Here is a 16,319-nt window from a genome sequence, read left to right as displayed (position 1 = left end):
TCTCTTTTAAGAACTTGATAGGTTATTTCTGTTTTGTGTTATAAAATAATTACTGTGATAGAAATTGTCATTGTTAATTTTTTCACTCCAACAGGCTGTGTTTGACGTGGACAACAAGAAGGGGCTGACGCTGATTGAACTCTGGGAGGGTCTGACGGTGGATGACATAAAGAAGAGCACGGGGTGTGATTTTGCTGTAAGTGTTTCTGTGAACAAATCCAGCCACTTGTCCTATATCAGGGGCTTGATTAATGGGTGTTTACAGGACATGAACCATTAATTTGTGATCATTTTTGGAGTTGACCTTTGCCGAGAACAGGAGTGGAAGGGAGGGTGCCCCCAGATGAGAGCAGGTGGGGGAGCAGGAGCAGGGCTGTGACTCACAGGCCAGTGTTTGGCTCCAGAGTCAGAAGCAGGAGCTGGAGGAACCACTAGGAGCTGCTGGAAACAGGGTTGAACATGAACTCTAAGTTAACTCTCTATGAAGTCCCTTGCCATCCTCTCTTTACCTTGCAGTCCTCTCTTACCTATCAGCTGTGTTTCAGCTTGATTTACTAGGCAATGTGCTACCCATGGAGAAATAATACTTCTTTTAAACCCATCTTATGAATATGACTTAAGAATTTCTCTTGGATTAACTTCTGCGCCTGGTTATTTCATCCATTGAAGATAGTAGAATGTTGGCTTTCTGACTCCACCAGATTTATAGTCTCAAAAATAGATGTATTCTGCAGCGAAAGAAAAACTTAGTGCATAGAAATTCAGATTCACAAAGCAAATAAGTACATCACAGGAGTGTCCATTTAAGAAATCCCCAAATCCTTTTAGTTCTTTAAAACAAAAAGGCTAATACTGTAATATAAATAACTGCCCTTTAATAAATCATCAGTAAACTACATAATGGGTGTTAAGAAGATGGCTCATTCCATTTGAAGTGAATCAAAAGTAAAGATAAATGTCTCTGAAGACATAAAGAATTGCTTCATATGTAACTTTTTAAGAACAGATCTACTAGTTAATATAAAATAAGAAGATGAATCATTTTAAATGAGAAGAAATCTTGTAGCTATCCATTCTGGAGAAAGTAATTTCATAAAACAGGTTTGATAAATCACGCATATATTTCATACATTTTTTCCTTAGATTCTACATGCTTAGCAGGGACCAATCAATGCAGAGCAAGTTTCAGTAAAAATAATTTGCTTGCATAATTTATTGTCCACATGTAACTGTTTCTTACTGTATGAAGGTCTTTGTCTATTAACCTTTCTTGAATTCCCCTTTGGAAAAATGAAGTTTGCCAGCAATACTTTGTGAGAAAAGGACATCTTTAATTAGCTTTTCAATAACCTCAGAGGAAAAAAGTAGGATTTGTTTATACTTTAACTATTTAGAATTTCTCACTGCAGTGATAAAAGTAAACAATTCTTCTTATGTAGTCAACTCTTTTTTGTATATTTCCCCTGTGTGGGTGAGTTAAACACTTCTTCATGCGGTAGCATTTCTGAGATCCTCAGAATATTCAGTTCTCTGCTGCAAATGAGAATGCAAAGGAAGAATTCCTCATTATCTATTTGCTTTCTTTTCATGTAGGTAATCAGGAATGAAAAAGGTGCATTTTTTTTTAAAGTGCTAGTTTCCATACCTTAATACATTGAAAAATATCTCTATGGTCCCTCTTTTATTGTAGTTATCTCCTCCTCTTTTTCTGACATTGACATGTAATTTTATTTCCTTCAAATTAGGCTGTTGAGATGAAATGTTAATTTGTATGTCAATGTCGTCCTGAAAATGAAAAGGCATAAATATCAGTTGAACCATCATGACAAAAGAACTAGCTTTTGAGGAGCCGATGTTCAAGGGCATCTCCTTACACCCTGGTGGATGAAATTACATAGAGCAGTTTATTTCTCTGTAAGGTCAGGGACTGGAGTGCTCTGATTAATAAAATGTTCTGTTTAATAACTGGGTTATCAATGAGATGTGTTTTAAAATGTATTTGCCTTCAGGACTGTATCTCATTTCATAATTCAGAAGACATCCCATGTGATTATTACTGTATAATATTAATACTGTCTAGCATTTTAATCTATGGAACTATCTACTAGTTACTCAAGATTTCAATTTGAGAAAAGTGACCCAATCTTCAGCATATAATTGGCAATGGACATTCTAGAAGGGAACCTATTAATATAACTGGGTTCTTCATAATAAAGAAAAAAAGTAAAGTGCTAGGTCACGGTAATTGTGAAAATGTCTTGGTGAAAGTCCAATATGCCTGAGCTTGTGGTCAAATGAATGGGCAAACTATGGATATAAGCTTATTGAAAAAATACTGGAAATTTCAAAGAAAAAGATTAAACCGTGATAGCATCAGGTAGCAGGATATGGCAAAATTGTGGTTTCAGGATATTTAAAAAAAATGGTTATTTTGCAAAAGTCATCACCTCCACAGAAGGAAAACTTTCTTTTTAAGGGTGTCTCCTTCATTGTTTTGGGAAGACCTATTTAATTTCTTCAACTGTTTTTGAGGAGGAAGGCATAACAGCATACCTTTGTTTACCGGGTCATCTCTGGACACTTGCCATGAACGACCTTTCCTTTCTCCTGACCCATCCCCGTGTTCGTTTTCTTAGCTGAGGTGGTTTTAGACGGCAGTTGAAGCTACTTGGGGGAGCTGCTCAGTCTTAGAGGGTCTCTCCCATGTATCCTGGCAGTATACATGGTATTATTAAACTTCTTTTTGGCTTTTTCTCTTAGCGGAAACAGAAATAATGGTTTTAATGACATATTTGGGCATTTTTAATTGCTAAGACTCTCCTAAATAGCCCAGTACAATTAGCAACAACAACAAAAAAAAAAATGTGGGAGGAAAATGTGTCCTTTAAACATCACCTGAAACTTGAAAAAGATTTATAACCAAGAGAAATTGTCATGAATTATAGTCATGATTTTGTGGCAGCAGAAAGAACTTTCCCATTCAACTGAATAGTAAAGTCTCTAAAGGGTTATTTATGTTCCGAGCTCCAAAGGAGGCTGTGGACATTTTGTCATAGAAATGCAAATATAAACTATATTTCTGGACCTTGAGCACATTTCCAAAATAAGGTTTGGGGCCAGGGAGAGTTCACAGCTAGAGGGGCCAGCCCATAATGCACAGAGACCTGTTTCTCATGTCCACTCTCTTTCAATATACAGTTGCAAGGAAAGGGGTCTTAACGTTTCTTAGGAACTGAATTCCGGATCTAGTGAGAGAGACAAAGGAGCCGGGGAGGGAGAGGTGAAAACATCAGCAGTGTAATAATAAAGGCAAGAGAGGATGGGCTTAAGTGAGCAGCCACAACGGGCTCCGGGATATGAACCCCAGAAGTAGAGAGACCTCAGCAACCAGTTTTGGCAGCTCGGGGGAGCACAGGCCTCCTGCACGGTAACCCGCCTTTGGGGCTGGGTCTCTTTGCGCAGGCTGAGAGCAAAAAGAGTCGGAGCACCCTGCCTGCGGGGAGGGCGAGCCCCACAAGAAAGTTGGGTCGAATTTCACGTGCCCCAGTTCCTCTGCCCAAATCATCTTTCAATTGAATCACCCGGGGAGACTTGAGGGGCCAGGGTACCTCAAGGGTCCTTCCCCATAAAAGGTGGAGAGGGCGCGCCCCCTGGCGCTGCGGGCGGGCAACAGCGGGTACGCGCGCCCATGCGCTGCACAGGCGTGATGGCGGCGCTCGCTGAGCCTCTTCTGTGGTGCTCTTGGGTGGCTGCCTCCCAGCGTCTTTATCACTAAGGGTACTTTGGGTTATTTTTCTGCCATGGCCTCACAGTTTGAAAAATCTGTCTCCCAAATATTTATCGAATAATAATTCATTTTCAAAGAGTCAAAGGGATTTTACTCATTTCCTCAGATTAGAGCTGTGACAAGCCAATGAAAATGTCAAACTTCTTTATTTTTGACTATAATTCCAGCACTGGGTGTGTCCCTGCCATTTACATGATGGGCCAAAATAAAGAGAAAAGAAAGGTGACATCCCAGCAGCTAAATTCCCTTGTCCCCAAATATCTTTTTCCACTAATTCGTGAATTCAGTTGGTTATTTCTTTCCTACTGCAAGTTTAGTTACATAAAATAGTTTTTTCCTTACTCTATATATATATATATATATATATATATATATATATATCTGTGGACCTTTTGGGAAACAGTATTTCTTTCTGTTTTTAGCTTTTAATTAAAAAATTTTAAATTTAATTCATGTTTGAACATTGTGTGTGATAAATTTGTAGAGGTCATTAGTCATTCATGATTATTTGTTAAACACCTAGTGTGAGTCCTGTACTGAGCTATGAAATGTGAATAAGACGAAACAGATTGGTATGGTTCCTACTCCCAAGGGCTTTGTCCTTATTCCCCAGGCAGGAACATACCTACACTACCAGTGGCAAAAAAATTAAAATAAGAATATTGCTTATTTAAATGTTGGCAGTGGAATCTGAAAAAGCCAGCTGCAGATGTTTTTCGTGAAGTTGATACATTTATATTCTCAATATCTATTATGAATTGGCATCATACAGAATTAAACAGTATACTCTTGGGATTTCAGTTGTCAGAGATGACAAATCACTGGTTTATCTTTTACGCTTCAATCACATAGTCTCAAGCTTAACCTGTAGATCACCTTGACAGTGTAATCTGTTTTGGCTTGCATGGACTTACATTGTTGATGAGACTCTGAGAGTACAGAGTGAAAAATGGTGTTTTAGTAGATCTTTTTCATTGCAAAAATAGATAGGCCAAGTTAGTGTACATAAAGTTTCATCTTCTTTTCTGATAGAAGTGAGTTTTCCACATTGAGGGTATAAATGATACTAAGAACTCAAAAAATGGCTGACGTGATGAGGAAAAGGGTCAGATGTTTAGTTTAAAAAATTCAGGTGTCCGGTTTCCTTTTAAAGGAGATGTTATCAAACATCTATTGGAAATGATCTGTTTTCAAAAAAGAAGAGTTTTATTTCACTAAATTATTTCCACAGAGGCTCTGTTTTTTTTTTAAAAAAAAAAGGTTGCTTGTGAGACACAATTTCTAAATACTCAGAGCCCTTACCTCTTTCACTCTTTTCTGTAGAATTGAAGCCATCTATGCAAATATGGGCTGTCACTTACATCAATTATATGTCTCATTTTTTGTATATTACTGTACACCTGCTCTTGAAACTAGCATGTCTGGATGAAAACCCTCATTTATTCTAAACTATATACCAGGCCTTACTGATCTTATTTTTCTTGTCACATCAGTCTATAGTAGAAAAATGTTCATCGTGAAGGGTTAATTCAGAAACAACTTACAAGTGAATGAAAAATGTTTAACCTCATTAAAGTCAAGTAATTTCCTATTCCTTCTATTTTTAATACGGACTTACATCTATTAGAAACCTTCTAGTCCTTTAAAACTTACCCACTCACTCATTAGTTCATTTGTTCATTAACTTCACAAAACATTGACTTTATTCTAGAAAGCAAGATACTAGTCAGGCCCATTTCAATTTCTACATCCTTGAGGGAATCAAAAATATCACCCAAAATTTAAAAAAATTAATTTTAATTAAAATTAATATTCCCTGTTCTGTGCTCTCCCTGGATTGTTATTTACCAAGATACTTATTTGTCAAGTTGTGTGCAGAAATATGTACCTGGCAGCATGCTTGAAAGATCTGTCAAAAATGAACCTCAACCACTTAGATTTAGGTTTCTTTTTCTACCAGCTCTACCATTAAGTGAGGATCTGTCCTCATTTTTCTCTACTTCAAGACTCCCAGGAATGTTTTTGCTGTGTTGTATATTGAACATACTTATAATCAACATTTAATATTTTTAGTGCTACTACCTCCTTTTTGCAGTGGGTTGGGATCTTCTTACTACCTTTGATCATTTTCATTCTGATTTTGAACTTTTTTTTTTTTTTAAGATTTCTTTATTTATGCATATATAAGAACTGGGGTACAGGCCAGAGGTGTGGGGTAGGGGGAGAGGATTCACCAGAGACAGAGTGTGGAACAGGACTCACAGATCGACTGAAATACACTGCTGAGGGGAGCAGCGGACAAGTCAGAAGAAGTCTGCTGTGCCATGTGGGTTGCTCCCTGGTCAGGGATCGAACTGGTGCTGCAGTGGCTGCATAGAGTTTCATAGGTTGTGTCTTAACCCCTTGCGCCACCAGGGAGGCCCTGATTTTGAACTTTCTGATAAGATTTGTCATTGATCATACCTCACTTTATTAATATATAGCTGTTAATCCAAAGACTATATAGTGTCTCTCAAACAAAATAGACTGGGTCTATTTTTGAGATTTTTGAATCTTGTACCCTACTGTGTCTCTGTTTTGAGTGAAATCTCATAGGCTTCAATCCTGTTGCTCGGTGATCCATTCAGTAAGGAGCTTGGATATTTGGACCCTTAATCTGTGTCCTCTGACGCCAGTCTTAATAATCCTTAATTTAGAAGCTCTCATGCAAGGTAGTTGAGAACTACTCAACATACAAAATGTAAATAGAAAAGGGGTTCCCCCACTCAATGATTAAAAAGAATGTGATTAAAAAATATCTCAGGGCCTCCCCGGTGGTGCAGCGGTTGAGCGCTGGGTTGCGAAGCTCCCTGCGGCCTCTGCGGCGCCAGTTGGATCCCCGGCTGCTCCCTGGCCACCGGAGGAGGGTCCCACCCCTCTCCTGCCGCCCGCTGCTCCCCTCAGCAGTGTACTTCAGTCTTTCTGCCTGCTCTGCTCCCCGCTCTGGCTCTGGTGAATTCTCTCACCCTCCCGCACTTGTGACTACCCAGTGCATGTATAAACAAACAAACAAATAAATAAACAAACAAATAAATAAATAAAAATACATGCCTCTTTTAACATTAAAAAAAAAAAAAATCTCAGTGATAGAAAATGAGGCTCCAGGTAATGTCCAGAGCAACGCTGCTTGTTGCCTACATCTTTCAAGTGTGGGAATTCATGAGGCTTTTCATAATTTGGTTACTTTTTTTTTTTCTCTCTTTTCCCAGGTTTCACCAAAACTCATACCAATGCAGCAGATCGCAAGTTGAAATGTGGACTAGACATTTGCCCCAGGCTGTTTTTCCTTTTAAGCACATAGGATTTCATTGAAAGGGCATCAGTAATCATAATTGTATATTTAATAAGCAGATTTCAACTAGTTTTCTTCTCACATCTTATGCTTCATGTAGCCATATATTTTTTTTTCCCCCAAGGGTGCTGTGACATTTTAATGAAAAACAGAAAAAATAGACATCATCATTTTATTTGTTCTAAAAGAGCTAAGATGGCTGTCTTTGCAATTGGTGCTCACGTTGTATTAATTTTTGCCTTCTGTACTATGTATACTAAATAATCTTGTATCAAGATGGGCCCTTAGAAAACGTTTTATTGATGTGTTTTTGTTCATAACTAATTCATGACATGTGAAAAAAAGAATGAGCGAGAAAAATAGCTCCACCCAGAGTATGTGCGAGGCAACACTTCCTAGTTCTGAAAGATAACAGATATTTGAATTTTGACTAGTAGAAATGTTGTCTTAATGCCTCTGACTTTTCTTTTAGAGTCTTGATTTTGTGATTATACCTTGTTTCTCTAAAGCATATCTCCTCCTCCCACGATTTTTGTAACTAAATAGATGCCCAAGAAGGTGAACAGGAGTACCTCTGAATGAAGAGAAATAACTGGTTCGTGGGAGGGACCAAAGGATGTTAGTAGGTCTCTTGGTGCTGACATCCCACCAAAAAGTTGCCTTTATAAACCAACCAACCAACCAACCAACCAGTCATCTGTGCTTTGCCAAAGAATAAGGTTTATTGTATGAAAAAAACAATAAATATGACTCATCTATCAGTTTACTCATTTTAAAACAGTGCAGTATGTGAATGTATCTAGAAGGATCCTTAAGTGTCTTTCTCTAAGTCATTGAGGCCCAGTGAGCTGCTTGTACAATAACTCCTTTCAGGCCAAGAATTGCCGCGGGGTAATTTGTCATGAATCTGTAGTCCCAATGACAGCAGAATTTTGTTTTGTTTTTAAAAATTCCTTTCAGGCTCACTTATTTTTGCTCAAAAAAAGTTCCTAAATATCAAACCCCTCTTCCTGTAGAACAGTGTTTCTGTCTTCTGGCCAGGCTACCTCCTTTAATGTTTTATTTTTAATTCACTTTTATCCAAGTGGGGGAAATAGCCATAAGCAAATCCAGGATTTGAAGAGTAGTTAGAAATTACTATTGTTAGAAAATAAGCATGATGAATTGGGTTTTGTAAGAAACTTCTCTTCAGTGGCACCTCCATTCCCAAACAGTTGCCTGGGGGATTGCCTCAAAAGCATCCTGGGTTTGATGGGAGAGAATCCTAAGCACTCTGAAGCCACGGCAGGTGCTGTCCCTCCGGACAGAGGTAGCTGTAGTGTGATGTAATAGAGCATTCCTCTGGCCCTAAGTGCAGGTCTTCCTTAACTTACGGAGTTATTGACTGGTATTCCATCCCAATAAACCCATGGTACCTTGAAAATAGCATAGGTTGAAATTCATTGAATCCTCCTAAGCTGCCAAATATTGTCGCTTAGTCTCGGCTACCCTGAACATGCTCAGAACACTTATGTTAGCTGACAGTTGGGCAAATAATCTAACACAAAGCCTATTTTACAATCAAGTGGCAAATATCTCCTGCAATTTACTGAATGTTGTGCTGAAAATGAACACCAGTATGGTTGTGTATCCGCAGCTCACAGCCATTGGCCAGTTTCGTGAGAGGGGCTCGTACTCCGCGGCGTTAGCCCGGGGAAAGAACAAAATTACAAACTTAAAGTATGTTTGCTTACTGAGTATGTGTCATTTTCACACCACTGTAAAGTTCAAAAATCCTAAATTGAGCTGTCCATAAATCAGGGACCGTCAGTACAGGAATTTATGTATGTTTCTAGGTGACAGTTGTCATTGAAACTCCTCTTCAGGTACAATTACATTGTTGCATTATGTACAGAATTAAATGGAAGAGTGAGAATTTTTGTGAATTGTACACTGCATATAACACTTTTTCTGTTATGCTGCATGGCCAAAAGCATCCTCTCCTGGTACTGATAAAAAAGGACTCTCTTAGAAGTTGTGAGGTCAGTGGAGTAATATATATCTGTTAGAGTGATTTGGAAAAATGTGTGTTATTGATGGTAGCTTTATTTGCAAATTTATTTGCTTATCATTCCAATGTGTTACTTTAAGAAATTATATTCTAACAGTGTTCCTAATCTTGAGTGGCAAACCTAAGTAGATGACTTTATATTGTTGATTAAAGAGTGCCTTGCTATTATGGTGACATTAAGAAATACAATAAATATTCCAAGTTGATATAAATTGGTGTGGTTGTCCTTTTTCTAATTTGGGAATGGCATGTATGACCAAACATGGGAATAATACAACAGAGTTTGGTGGAATGGCCAAGAGTAAATAGTCAGCATATAATGCTTTTTTGATCAAGTTGTTCCTTTCCTTTATATCTTACCCAGGAAAAGATACTGTCCTTCATGAAAGAACAAATGAAATATTTACCTAAATGAATTTTGTACTCTCTTCCTCTCAGAGCCAATCATTTGCCTATAAAAATTGATTATCCTGGACTTCATGGGTTAGTGTTTTTTTGTTTTTGTCTAATATATCTTTTAGACATTCCTGCGTTAGTGTCCCAGTGATGTGTAGCGTTTGCTTGTATTCTGAAGCAGCTCTCATTATAGTCTGCCCAGAATCTCTGTTACCACTATCGTAAGAGACACCCCCTAGCCAAGAGGCTGACTGTGTGCCAAGAATATGTCCTTTTAATAGCTCTTCTCTGTCACACTGACTAGACACAGGTGAACAAATGACCCAGAAAGTAGCAGTCAGGCTATTTGTCCCCTGTTTAAAAACTGGAAATGAGAGAAGCCAAATTTCTTATTCCTTCTTAGTCACCAAGCCCTAAGAACGTGGCTGGCACCCACACCACGTCTCCCCCCTACTCGCACATACACCCTACCAGCTGAGCTCCAGTTGGAGGGAAAGAAGCTGGAACACAAACACATTGAGCTGTAGGGGAGGGAGCATCCTGGTGGCATTTGAGTTCCTGGTTCTGGATGTGCCCAAGACCAGCTTCCCTCCTGCCATGCTTGTACGTGAGCCATAAGTCTCCCTTTTGGCTTCATTTGCAATCAGTGTGAACTCAAACAGCCTTTGACATTCTTGAGTCCTGGGAGGGACCTGGGCTTCTACAAAATTTATGCAGAATACGAACAAAACTGCTGGCTCAGAGAACACACACACGAGAACATTTATAATTATCAATGGGCCAAGGTTTTTTTCACTTAACGGTTTATCTATTCAGCGCAACTTTGGAAGTTATTCTATTGGAAATATGAGGAGACTTATTCAATGGCTATTTTTTTCAATGAGAATAAATGTAAAGAATAATAAAGGACAAATAAATTCTAAAGATTTATTTTTTGCACCAACCTCCCTTTCTATAGAGTGTGATCTTGAATTTTTTGAAGATTATTTTCAGATTCTCCATCTTTAAATTGGGGAAATATAGTGGTTTCCATCCTGGTTTTCATAAGATAGAAGTAATAAATCTGGTTTATAGTGACAGATCTTTTAAAAATGTGTCAAAATGTTACCTTGGGACAGATTGTCAGTTGTCCCTGTCATTTTTCTTTTTCTGCTTAACCTATATGTGGCAATAGCTCTTCTCCCCCTGATTATGTTTATTGATGTAATATTGGGATATATCATTTGTTTCTCAGGTTGTAGATTGAAGCCTCTGCAAATGTATGTTTTCACACCATGCCCACTTCTAAAACCTTTTATTTTTCACCGTCTACACTATCTTCCCATGTAGGACATATGGAACACCGAAGTGGGTTTAAGCATAAATTTTTTTAAAAAGTGATGTAATCTGAATGCACAGCTGTGTGACTTGCACTTGCATAGCTCCCTCTTGCACAGTGTTAGATGTGTCCAAAAAGCGCCTTTAACACACTACACTGCAAATCCCACGAGGGTGATGCCTGCACCAATCTACATGCTGAAGAATAGAGAAGGCATTTCCTTTCCTTCCTCAAAGGCACAAACACAAATGATATTTCACTGTGGAGGTTAAATATGTTTGATGATCAAGGTCATTATTACCCTTAATGGGATGCTGCTCTGGATGGGCTACTTGGGAAGGACCTCAGGCAACTATCCAGACTCTGGTAGCAGGACCCACCTTGGGTCCATAGGAAAGACTCCTATTTCCACTGACAAATTGTGGGACCCCAGATACCCAACACAGTCATTTTACATCCTTTGCTCATTCTTTGGTATTCTAACTCTGACCCTTTAAAATTTGCAAGAGGTAATCAGACACCCATACAATAGTTCATGTATAAACCCTGGTATTTCATGTGCAGGTCCTATCTCTTGGGCATAGGAGGTAGGATCTCCCACTTCGTGTGACTGGGGTTGAAGTACCAACAGACCTCTCCAACTCTTTTCCATAAATACTCCTTTATCTCCTGTATGTTCCTGTATCTCCTTTTGTTCCTGTATGTGTGAGAGCTTAAGTGCTATCTAACTAGTTTTCAGTCAGATGTTTCAAAATGTGTGCAGAGTGGCCTCACTTAGGAATGTAGCAGTGTGTTTGTGTGTGTGTGTGTGTGTGCGCGCACGTGTGCGTGCGCATGTTTTAACACCTTGTATATTAGTATAACAGCTTCATGAATAGCCACCCATGGTATATTTCCAAAGATGTTTATTGAACCAGTTTGCTAGTTAAAAACATAAGGTAATGATAGGCCAAATATAAGGATTTCCCTCAACCAAGTAATTAGGTAATACTTCTAAGGAAGGGGTAGGGAAAGAAACAAGAAGTGGAATCTGGAGGCTATAACCAAGGAACAGAGACTTGTGATAATCACCTACATTTGTTTAGCATCTTGCAGTTTACATATCACCTAGAATATGCTAGCTAGCTTACTTCATTTTCACAATAATCTGACAGGGAGATGTCAGTACCTCCATTAACATTAATGTCATTAGTCTTAGAGAAGTAATGCCCATTAATTTTTTAATCCAATTAGGCTTTCAGGGCTAATTTTGGATTTTGCCAAGGTAGTTAATGAGACGTGAATTAAATCTCCTGAATAGAACTGGATTTGTTTCTCTCTAGTAAGCTATAAAATAGAGTCCAAAACAATTAAACCTAATGAGCCAGGTCTGCAAGTTTTGTTCTCCTAGTCCATAAAATTGTGAGCAACCAGTTTATAAAGAAATGGATAGTTCTGGGCCTCCCTGGTGGTGCAAGGGGTTAAGCACTGCACTATGAAGCTATCTGCAGCCACTGTAGCATGAGTTCGATCCCTGGCCAGGGAGCTACCCACATGGCGCAGCAGACCTCTCCTGACTTGCCTGCTGCTCCCCTCAGCAGTGTATTTCAGTCAGTCTGCCTGTTCTGTTCCTCACTCTGTCTCTGGTGAATCCTCTCACCCTCCCCACCCCACCACACACACACCTCTAGTCTGTACCCCAGTTCTTGTATACATAAAAAAATAAATCTTTAAAAAAAATGGGTAGTTCTTAAAATGAAATAGATAGTGGCAATCCCTAGGTATTATATCCCTGTGGAAGACTAGCAATTTATGGGTCTGCTCATGTGCAAGATCCTATGCAGGCAACCATAGGTCTGAATGCTCCACTGATGCCAGCCAGAGGGGCTGATGGGCATTTCTTTACCTTTGTGATTGAATATCTTTTTGAAATTCGTTTTCTTGGTGTTAGCTTTTACCCATGTTCAAAGTGAGAGATGGGACCTCAGACTCATTTGGTTTAACCCTAGAGATGAAGGTGATTTTGACAGCCAGAGAATAAACATTATTGGTGACATAGAGAGACCTTCCCTCCATGAGATCTAGTACCATTTCCTTCACAGGGCAAGACAGCATCCATGCTGGTTATAGCACTAGAGCTTGTAGAGTTGCTGGGTGTGGGTAAAAGGTAGGGAGCTATTAGGATGGCCAACACATATCTTCTGAGAACATTTATTAGTTAATATCCTATTTTTTTTTTAAAGATTTATTTATTTATATATTTAAGCAGTGGGTACAGTCAGAAATGTGGGAGGGTGAGAGAATTCACCAGAGCCAGAGTGGGGAACAGAACAGGCAGACTGACGAAATACACTGCTGAGGGGAGCAACGGGTGGCAGGAGAGGTCTGCGCGCCATGTGGGACCCTCGCCAGTGGCAGGGGATCGAACCGGCGCTGCAGAGGCTGCGGGCAGCTTCGCAACCCAGCGCTCAACTGCTGCGCCACTGGGGAGGCCCAATATCCTATTTTTTTGACTGTAAGGCATTGTCAATTTTTAAATTATTGTGGAACATTTAACATATTCTTAACAAGTCTGGTATTTATTAATATCCTCTTAACAAATATGATTTTGATAACTGTCAGTTAAGTATAATTCAGCAGATACCGAGAACTTACTCATCTTGTGTAACTGAAACTTTATACTCTTTTCCTTCTCACAGTTCTTGGCACTCACCATTCTACTTTGTTTCTGAGTTTATTTTAGATACCTGTATAACTGGAATCATGCAGTCCTACTACTTGCAATAACATCTTCTGGGTTCATCCAGTCTGTCTCACATGGCAGGATTTCCTTTGAAAGACTGAGCAGCATTCTTTGCATTTGTAGAACATATTTTCTTTATCCATTTACCTGTCAGTGGACATTGTTTCTCTGCCTTGGCTATTGTGAATAGTGCTGCAGTGAACTTGAGCGTGATCTTTTTGAGATCCTGAATTCAATTCCTTTGTAATATATGCCCAAAATTGGGACTGCTGGGTCATATGGTAATTCTACTTTAAATGTTTTTAGGAACTTTCATATTGTGCACCATTTTACATTTTTACATCTGCGTAGTGTACCAGGGTTCCTGTTTATTCGTATCCTTTTCAACACTTGTTTTCTTTCTTTTTTTAAAAAATTAATACCTGTCCTAATAGGTGTGAGATGATACTTCATTGTGGTTTTGAAATGCGTTTCTTTGACTAGTGATGATGAGCATCATTTCATATACCTGTTGGCCTTTGTATGTCTTCTTTCAAGGAATATTTATTGAAATTCTTTGCCCACTTTTAATTGAGTTATTTAAATTTTTACAATTGAGTGATAGGAGTTCCATATGTGTATGTTGCCCCACTTGTTTATTTTTGCTTTTGTTGCCTGTCTTTTTGGTGTCATGTCCAGAAGCATTTCCCCCATGTTTTCTTCTAGCGATTTTAAAAATTCAGGTTTTTGTTTCAAGTTGAATTTTGTGTATTGTGTAAGGATTCAATTTCATTCTTCTGGATATGGATATCCAGTTTTCCCAACACCATTTGTTAAACAGACTGTCCTTTCCCCCTTGTGTATTCTTGGCACCATCATCAATGATGAGTTGATCATTTATGCATGAGTTTATTTCTAGACTCTCTATTGGCATAAATGTCTAGCAATACCATCAATTTTAAAATACACTGTGACTTTGCTGGCTTTTTAATCACTTAGAAATTTCATTGTGTGCATATTAAGATATCTTAGTCTTTCCCTCAGTCTCAAATTTGCCTCAAGTTCCTTTTCTGTATTTGAAACAAACAGAAAGTATCATTAATGGATGCTTCATTCAATTGCTGGATCTCATGAGCAGTGACAGCCCAAGGAAATTTACCTGTCTTCAATTGGATGCATTTGTAATCCACAGGCTTCTTACTGACAAAAGTTTCAAGTTGCCTAGCAGAAAGATTGGGGGTAGGGATCAAGTCAGGAGAAGGGTGGAAGGGGAGAGGAACAGGTACATGTCTCAGCTTCTCAGAATACTATAGGGCTGCCAGGAGCTGAAGAAGCTAAGGCAAAAGGACACCATAATTTGTGAAATGCATCCCAGTTTCAGAGAAGTTAAAATGTGGGAAATTGTTCATCTTAGAATCAATGAACTGAAAGGGCACCCTAAGGCCTTTTAGAACTAGTATTATGACTGACTTCAGAATATTTTAAAGAAACACATTACTTTCAAGTGTACACAGAACTGATTGCAGAGGAAAAGGCCCTTAAGGACTAGCTTTATGGACAGGAAAGAGTTGGCAGTTCTACTAGTGTGTGCATAGATAGTGCTTTAAAAAGAGTTCATCAGAGCAGTCTGTGTGCATACTGTGTGACTTCCCATCATGACTTGCTTTCCTTATGTGTCTCTGTCCTCCTTTCCTTCTGCCCTCACTCCCATCATTTCTATATACAAAATTTCTATGGTTGCTATACAAGCTATATTAGCTATGGTTCTATACAAGCTACAATTTTTTTTCCAATATTATCATTAAAAGTTTTAATATATCACAGCTCCCCAGATATATAAAGGGACTTATAGAAGGTCAAAGCATTTAAGGAACCATTTTCATTAAATTAGTAGTACACACTGTATGAGGTTGTGGCAGAGAGAACAATGCCATACAGGATGAGTGTATTTATAGAATAAATGTTTGTGTCCCCCTCAAAATTCATATATTGAAACCCTAACCTCCTTATGAAGGCACTTCTACGTGGAGACCTTTAGAGACAATTAAGTTTAGATGAGGACATGAGAGTGGGGCCTCCACGGTGAGGTAAGTGTCCTTTCCAGGGAAGAGCCTCTCCCCTTCATCGACATGAGGACAGAGTAATAAGGCAGCTCTCTCTGCAAGCCAGGAAGAGGATGCTCGCCAGGCACCACATATGCCAATACTTTGATCTTGGACTTCCCAGCACCCAGAACTGAAAGAAATAAAAATGTTCATTGCCTAAACCACTCTGTCTATAATGTTTGTTCTAGCAGCCTGAATTGACTAAGACAAATATGATCAGCTTGGATACAGCACAGGGAGACGTTCTTCTTAAAGGATAAAACTGGGAAAGAATAAAATGCATCATGAAAAAAGACACCGGGAGACCTGCACACAGCCCGGGCTGCCGGTAAGCTTGCGTGGAAAAGCGGCGCTCTTGGCGCGCTTGAAAAGCAAACGCGGATCGGGATCGCGGCTGCCCAGGTCCCCGCGCCTGCGACCTAGGCTTGCGGGGAGACGCGCGGAGGCCCTCACTGAGGTGAAAGTCCCTCACTGAGTAAGCAGGAACCAGGCGCCCAGGCACGGGAGTGGGGTACAAAAGGCGCCATTCCCACGCCACTGAACTGGGCTATAGCCCGTGTCCTGGACCTGAGGACTTTGGAACTGAGACCCAGGGCACGAAATTCGGGGCGTGGGTTCTCCACGACAGTGG

The 16,319-nt window shown here is 39.4% G+C and overlaps 1 protein-coding gene across 3 annotated transcripts in view; it reads left to right on the top strand.

Moving 5' to 3' along the window:
- Positions 1-7,213, top strand: part of OXCT1 (3-oxoacid CoA-transferase 1) — a gene marked incomplete at its 5' end in the record, with an annotated part of 133,339 nt that extends 126,126 nt beyond the window's left edge. For all 3 annotated transcript variants that reach the window (XM_084233777.1, XM_084233778.1, XM_084233776.1), the window contains 2 exons: positions 95-196; positions 7,036-7,213. In XM_084233777.1, coding sequence (XP_084089903.1) covers positions 95-196; positions 7,036-7,077 — 144 coding nt within the window. In that variant the 3' untranslated portion in view covers positions 7,078-7,213. The remainder of the gene's footprint in view (positions 1-94; positions 197-7,035) is intronic.
- Between the last annotated feature and the right edge of the window lie 9,106 nt (positions 7,214-16,319).

This window comes from Talpa europaea, assembly GCF_964194135.1.
Source record: "Talpa europaea genome assembly, chromosome: 5".
Taxonomy (NCBI): Eukaryota; Metazoa; Chordata; class Mammalia; order Eulipotyphla; family Talpidae; genus Talpa; species Talpa europaea.
This window is presented reverse-complemented; position numbering and strand designations above follow the sequence as displayed.